Consider the following 7902-nt stretch of genomic DNA (forward strand, 5'->3'; position numbering starts at 1 on the left):
TTGCCAGAAACTCTGGCCATAGTACTCTTCTCAGCAAGGCTAAACTTCTGTACCTCCTGGAACACTTCTCTCCAGTCAGGACTCAACTCCACGTTGGTATCGGATTCAAACTCAGCTTGAACCAACTGACGGCATGGAGTGATGATTGGAGTCCGTGAAGCAAAGACTGCTCTCCAGAGTTGCCATGTGGAATGTGGAAACCCAAGACCGTTTAATGGGTACACCATCATGCCGAGAGACTAGGTTTTATTGTTTGGTTGGTACAGCATCTGTCCAAAAGCTGGATGTATAAATCTCATTTAGAATGTCCAATACTTTTATTATAGTGGTTATGATTGCTTTTTGGAGAGGGTGGAGGTGGCCGGAGGGTGGCTGTCACGAAGACAAGACATCCACCCAGCGTTCGTGTCGTATTAAGTTAATCACGTTAAGACGAAAGCCTGTGATGTGGAAGGATCGACGTGGTTTTGATGTAAATTGTATGCCTGGTTTCTTCAAACGTGGAATGTATTGATTTTCTTTTTGTAAAATTTGACGAATGAACCAGTTCAGGGGCATTTCTTGAGGTATCTGGCCGTTAATTAATTTTAAGACCTGCTTTTAGCTCCATTGTCAGCCCTCTGTGGCCGTTCTGCAAAATAGTTCGTTGTGGAAGCGCCGAACCGCTTTTTCAGCGACAATGTTGAACATCATTTAACTAAAGGTGAGCAGGGCGAGGCTTGGAAGATGTGCGGTGAACGCATCCGTTCGGTCTCTGCACATTGCATTTGCTGAGGACGCTATTTTATTTTGTGAGTTTAACTGTAATGGGCAAAAAAAATGCTTTTACAAAATAGGTTTCTTTTATTCTTTATTAGCAGAAGTACCCGGCGTTGCCGGGCGGGAAGGGAGGGGAGGTGGTGAAGGGGAGGGGAGGGGGGAAGGGGGAGGGAGGGGGGAAGGGGAGGGGGGAGGGGGGAAGGGGAGGGGAGTTGGGAGAGGGGGGCAAGGGGGAGGGAGGGGGGAAGGGGAGGGGAGGTGGGGGAGGGGGGAAGGGGAGTGGAGGGGGAGGAGAGGGGGAAGGGGAGAGAGAGGAGGGAAGGGGAGGGGAGGGAGGGGGGATAGTGGGGCTAGGGGTTGGGGAGGGGGGAAGGGGGAGGGGGGAGGCAGGAGAGGAAGGGGGTTCATATATATGCTGGTGGGTGAATAGGGTGAATGTGGCGTTCATCATGTTTCTGAGTTAAGTGTGATGCCGATCAGGAAGAAGAAGAAGAAGCCGTACTACCAACTTCGTACACTTCCGGAATTGTTAGATTTATTTGTATTTAAATGTCTGGTGATTGTGTTGTATTTATTTATGCGAATGTGTACTTGTATATAACTGTCATTAATTTTTAAAAGCTTAGGCACTATCGAGCAATTATTTTTTTTCTTTTGAAACTCCAAAAAAACGATCTTTTTTTTCCAAATTTTTTGGTATTTTTTTGCCTAAAACACTCCCAGGCACTCACTGATGGACCTCTGAAAGTTTGACGAAGATCCGTTCAGCCGTCTCTGAGAAAAATGGCGACACACAGACAGACAGACAGACACACACAGAGAGACAGACATCTCTCTTATATAGTAGCTTCATTTTTTTTTTTTCTGGTAAGATGTTGGTGTGAATTTGGTCATTAAAAAATTTGATATTGAGTTAAGGCCAACAAAAATATATTGCTGGTCTCTGGTCAGACCAAAGTTCCAGAATTGATGCGGCGATGCGGTTTTTTTTTTCTTTTTTGAAAAGCATGGATTGCATATATAGAGGTGTTTTTTGTGTCCTATGCCTTGCAGTCCTCCTCATCTGCTGTGGCGCCGTCCAGAGAGAAATTAAAGACAGCCAATGGGACTTGTCGGCCTTTTTTGTAAATAATGAACACAAGCTTAAGTTATTTTAAAATGTATTTATTCTGAAAATCATTAAGTTCTTCAAGCATATTATAGACTGCGATTTCGATCTCGAGTTCACCTCGCCGTACCGTTAAACATTCCAATGCGTCCATCGCGTCAACACTGCGCATGCGCAAATGGTCTAACAGGCCGATGGTCTCCCACGATCTCTTCTCTCAGTCCACCAGATTATCACAGACACTTACAACTTCATGACAAACGAGATAGGATCCAGGCCTAACTAACGAGACCACCCGCAGCTCTCTAGGCCTTCTGGTTGCTTCACACGAACCCGACAAAAACGTCTTCGTTTCAATAAATGACAATATCCAGCTGATAGAGGCCTTGCATCACGTGAGCGTCGTCCATGACAACCGGTTCCGGTCGCCATCTTGGGTGGCATAAACAACATGGCGGGAAAGCTGTCGTTTCGTCAGACGGACCTGTCAGTTTACGCCCGTAGCTTGCCCGTTGAGGCGTTTTCGCGGTATTGCGAGAAACTGAGGCTGTGTCATCTGCCTGTGGACCCACAAGTATGCCACACACACTCCACAGTACACACACACTCCACACGTACGCCACACACAATCCACACGTACGCCACAAGTTCGCCACACGTACGCCACAAGTACGCCACACATACGCCACATGTACGCCACACACATTCCACAAGTACGCCACACACACTCCACACGTACGCCTCACACACTCCACACGTACGCCACACACACTCCACACGTACGCCACACACACTCCACACGTACGCCACACACACTCCACACGTACGCCACACACACTCCACACGTACGCCACACACACTCCACACGTACGCCACACACACTCCACACGTACGCCACACACACTCCACAAGTACGCCACACACACTCCACAAGTACGCCACACACACTCCACAAGTACGCCACACACACTCCACAAGTACGCCACACACACTCCACAAGTACGCCACACACACTCCACAAGTACGCCACACACACTCCACAAGTACGCCACACACACTCCACAAGTACGCCACACACACTCCACAAGTACGCCACACACACTCCACAAGTACGCCACACACACTCCACAAGTACGCCACACACACTCCACAAGTACGCCACACACACTCCACAAGTACGCCACACACACTCCACAAGTACGCCACACACACTCCACAAGTACGCCACACACACTCCACAAGTACGCCACACACACTCCACAAGTACGCCACACACACTCCACAAGTACGCCACACACACTCCACAAGTACGCCACACACACTCCACAAGTACGCCACACACACTCCACAAGTACGCCACACACACTCCACAAGTACGCCACACACACTCCACAAGTACGCCACACACACTCCACAAGTACGCCACACACACTCCACAAGTACGCCACACACACTCCACAAGTACGCCACACACACTCCACAAGTACGCCACAAGAACGCCACACACACTCCACAAGTACGCCACACACACTCCACAAGTACGCCACACACACTCCACAAGTACGCCACACACACTCCACAAGTACGCCACACACACTCCACAAGTACGCCACACACACTCCACAAGTACGCCACACACACTCCACAAGTACGCCACACACACTCCACAAGTACGCCACAAGTACACCACTCACACTCCACACGTACGCTACACACACTCCACACGTACGCCACAAGTACGCCACACACACTCCACAAGTACGCCACACGTACGCCACACGTACGCCACAAGTACGCCACAAGTACGCCACAAGTACGCCACAAGTACGCCACAAGTACGCCACAAGTACGCCACACACTCCACACGTACGCCACAAGTACGCCACACACACACCACACACACGCCACACGTACGCCACACGTATGCCACAAGTACGCAACACACACTCCACAAGTACGCCACACACACTCCACACGTACGCCTCACACACTCCACACGTACACCACACGTACGCCTCACACACTCCACACACACTCCACACGTACGCTACACACACTCCACACGTACGCCACAAGTACGCCACACACACTCCACAAGTACGCCACACACTCCACAAGTACGCCACACACTCCACAAGTACGCCACACACACTCCACAAGTACGCCACACACACTCCACAAGTACGCCACACACACTCCACAAGTACGCCACACACACTCCACAAGTACGCCACACACACTCCACAAGTACGCCACACACTCCACACGTACGCCTCACACACTCCACACGTACGCCTCACACACTCCACACGTACGCCTCACACACTCCACAAGTACGCCACACACACTCCACAAGTACGCCACACACACTCCACAAGTACGCCACACACACTCCACAAGTACGCCACACACACTCCACAAGTACGCCACACACACTCCACAAGTACGCCACACACACTCCACAAGTACGCCACACACACTCCACAAGTACGCCACACACACTCCACAAGTACGCCACACACACTCCACAAGTACGCCACACACACTCCACAAGTACGCCACACACACTCCACAAGTACGCCACACACACTCCACAAGTACGCCACACACACTCCACAAGTACGCCACACACACTCCACAAGTACGCCACACACACTCCACAAGTACTCCACACACACTCCACAAGTACGCCACACACACTCCACAAGTACGCCACAAGTACGCCACACACACTCCACACGTACGCCTCACACACTCCACAAGTACTCCACACACACTCCACAAGTACGCCACACACACTCCACAAGTACGCCACACACACTCCACAAGTACGCCACACACACTCCACAAGTACGCCACACACACTCCACAAGTACGCCACACACACTCCACAAGTACGCCACACACACTCCACAAGTACGCCACACACACTCCACAAGTACGCCACAAGTACACCACACACACTCCACAAGTACGCCACACACACTCCACAAGTACGCCACACACACTCCACAAGTACGCCACACACACTCCACAAGTACACCACACACACTCCACAAGTACGCCACAAGTACGCCTCACACACTCCACAAGTACGCCACACACTCCACAAGTACGCCACACACTCCACAAGTACGCCACACACTCCACAAGTACGCCACACACTCCACAAGTACGCCACACACTCCACAAGTACACCACACACTCCACAAGTACGCCACACACTCCACAAGTACGCCACACACTCCACAAGTACACCACACACTCCACAAGTACGCCACACACTCCACAAGTACGCCACACACACTCCACAAGTACGCCACACACACTCCACAAGTACGCCACACACACTCCACAAGTACGCCACACACACTCCACAAGTACGCCACACACACTCCACAAGTACGCCACACACACTCCACAAGTACGCCACACACACTCCACAAGTACGCCACACACACTCCACAAGTACGCCACACACACTCCACACGTACGCCTCACACACTCCACAAGTACGCCAGACACACTCCACAAGTACGCCACACACTCCACAAGTACGCCACACACTCCACAAGTACGCCACACACTCCACAAGTACGCCACACACTCCACAAGTACGCCACACACTCCACAAGTACGCCACACACTCCACAAGTACGCCACACACACTCCACAAGTACGCCACACACACTCCACAAGTACGCCACACACACTCCACAAGTACGCCACACACACTCCACAAGTACGCCACACACACTCCACAAGTACTCCACACACACTCCACAAGTACGCCACACACACTCCACAAGTACGCCACAAGTACGCCACACACACTCCACACGTACGCCTCACACACTCCACAAGTACGCCACACACACTCCACAAGTACGCCACACACACTCCACAAGTACGCCACACACACTCCACAAGTACGCCACACACACTCCACAAGTACGCCACACACACTCCACAAGTACGCCACACACACTCCACAAGTACGCCACACACACTCCACAAGTACGCCACACACACTCCACAAGTACGCCACACACACTCCACAAGTACGCCACAAGTACGCCACAAGTACACCACAAGTACGCCTCACACACTCCACAAGTACGCCACACACTCCACAAGTACGACACACACTCCACAAGTACGACACACACTCCACAAGTACGCCACACACTCCACAAGTACGCCACACACTCCACAAGTACGCCACACACTCCACAAGTACGCCACACACTCCACAAGTACGCCACACACACTCCACACGTACGCCTCACACACTCCACAAGTACGCCACACACACTCCACAAGTACGCCACACACACTCCACAAGTACGCCACACACACTCCACAAGTACTCCACACACACTCCACAAGTACGCCACACACACTCCACAAGTACGCCACACACACTCCACAAGTACGCCACACACACTCCACACGTACGCCTCACACACTCCACAAGTACGCCACACACACTCCACAAGTACGCCACACACACTCCACAAGTACGCCACACACACTCCACAAGTACGCCACACACACTCCACAAGTACGCTACACACACTCCACAAGTACGCCACACACACTCCACAAGTACGCCACACACACTCCACAAGTACGCCACAAGTACACCACACACACTCCACAAGTACGCCACAAGTACACCACACACACTCCACAAGTACGCCACACGTACGCCATACGCACTCCACATGTACGTAACGAAATGCCTAATGCTGCTTTTCGCTTCGCGAGCGAAGGTAAGAACCTCATGAGCCATATTCTCACCTGAGCGTTGCAGTCAAGGCAGCCATGAAGCCGTTTTAGCGTTGTGTCGTCCGGAAAACGGTAGAATGACGATCCCGATCCCTTATGAAATCGGGCTGTACATCCAACAGCACAACAACTCTTTACCATCGTGTAGGGGGCAATTTATATGTGAGACGAGTTTCAAATTGCCGCCGTTACGAGTGGTGGCAGAAGCAATGTTTTGCCACCCAAGCGGTCACGTGACTAAGACGAACGTCACATGCAACTTCGCTATTGGATTCATGACGTCACGGCACACAAAACTACTCATATCTTTGGAACGGCTGGTTGGATTTGGACAAACTAAACGCAGTTTTGTAAGGGAGAGCCGTGCGCGAATGTCAATACCAAAATTGAAAAATAAAATTCTTGACGCGCAGGGTCAAAATCGATGCGCGCGCTGACCAGAACCCGGAAATATATTGTTGCGGATATGGGATTTGCATCCATCCATATCCGCTTGTAAATATTCCCCTATTTCCTCAATACTTCCCAACTATCCCCAATCCCCCATTCCCTAGTCCCATTTTCTGTAAACAACACTCTGTAGACCCGACCTTCCCCTATTTCCCCCATTAAATGTCGTGCCCAGGTTCACCGCATCTCATGTAAGACAACTATAGGACATCTTGCTAGTTATTCTTAGTCTATGTCAGTTAAGGACTCGTTTCCATTAATTCTGACCCTTCGTTGCACCAGAATGTGATTGTATGGCACCGTTAGGAAGTTTAGGACCTCCCAATACCTCCCCGTAGCTCTTCCTCACAGTTCAACAACAACAACAACGACAACGACAACGAGTGCAGGGAGTGCGCGTCCTCACTCCGGCTTGGTTGGTAGGGGGTGTTGGGAGGGCACCAGGCCTTCCCAACGAGCCGCCATCGAACATGTGCTCGACGGGGTTATGAAATAGGGGCTCCCTGTCAGCTCCTCGTCAAGGGCGGAGCCCGGTAAACCCCGCACCCAATGGAAGCGACGGACCGGCCCCAGTGGGGCGGAGCCAACCAGCCGAGGGCGTGTCACTCCCCGCTGAGCATGCGCAGGGAGAGGGAGGTGACGTCAGATGCGCGCCGAGCTTGGAGAAAGAAAGACGTCCCCTTCGAGCGCTGTGAGACCTCCCCGCATCTTCTGGACCGTGCTTTATCCTGTCCCCGAGCCAAGGTGCACCTTGTGCTATCGACCTACCTGTCCCTTCCTGCCATCAATCCCTG

At 51.7% G+C, this 7902-nt stretch overlaps 1 protein-coding gene across 2 annotated transcripts in view; it reads right to left on the minus strand.

Moving 5' to 3' along the window:
• Positions 1–6913, minus strand: part of LOC137427071 (junctional adhesion molecule-like) — a 60250-nt gene extending 53337 nt beyond the window's left edge. The window contains exon 1 of one of the 2 annotated variants that reach the window (XM_078778721.1): positions 6671–6913. Coding sequence is in view for 1 of the 2 variants with exons in the window: in XM_078778724.1 (XP_078634850.1) it covers positions 6671–6799 (129 nt within the window). In the remaining variant the exon portion in view is untranslated. The remainder of the gene's footprint in view (positions 1–6670) is intronic. The other variant, XM_078778724.1, reaches the window with a different exon arrangement.
• Between the last annotated feature and the right edge of the window lie 989 nt (positions 6914–7902).

This window comes from Myxine glutinosa, chromosome 5 (assembly GCF_964187855.1).
Source record: "Myxine glutinosa chromosome 5, kmMyxGlut1.1, whole genome shotgun sequence".
In the NCBI taxonomy this organism is placed as follows: Eukaryota; Metazoa; Chordata; class Myxini; order Myxiniformes; family Myxinidae; genus Myxine; species Myxine glutinosa.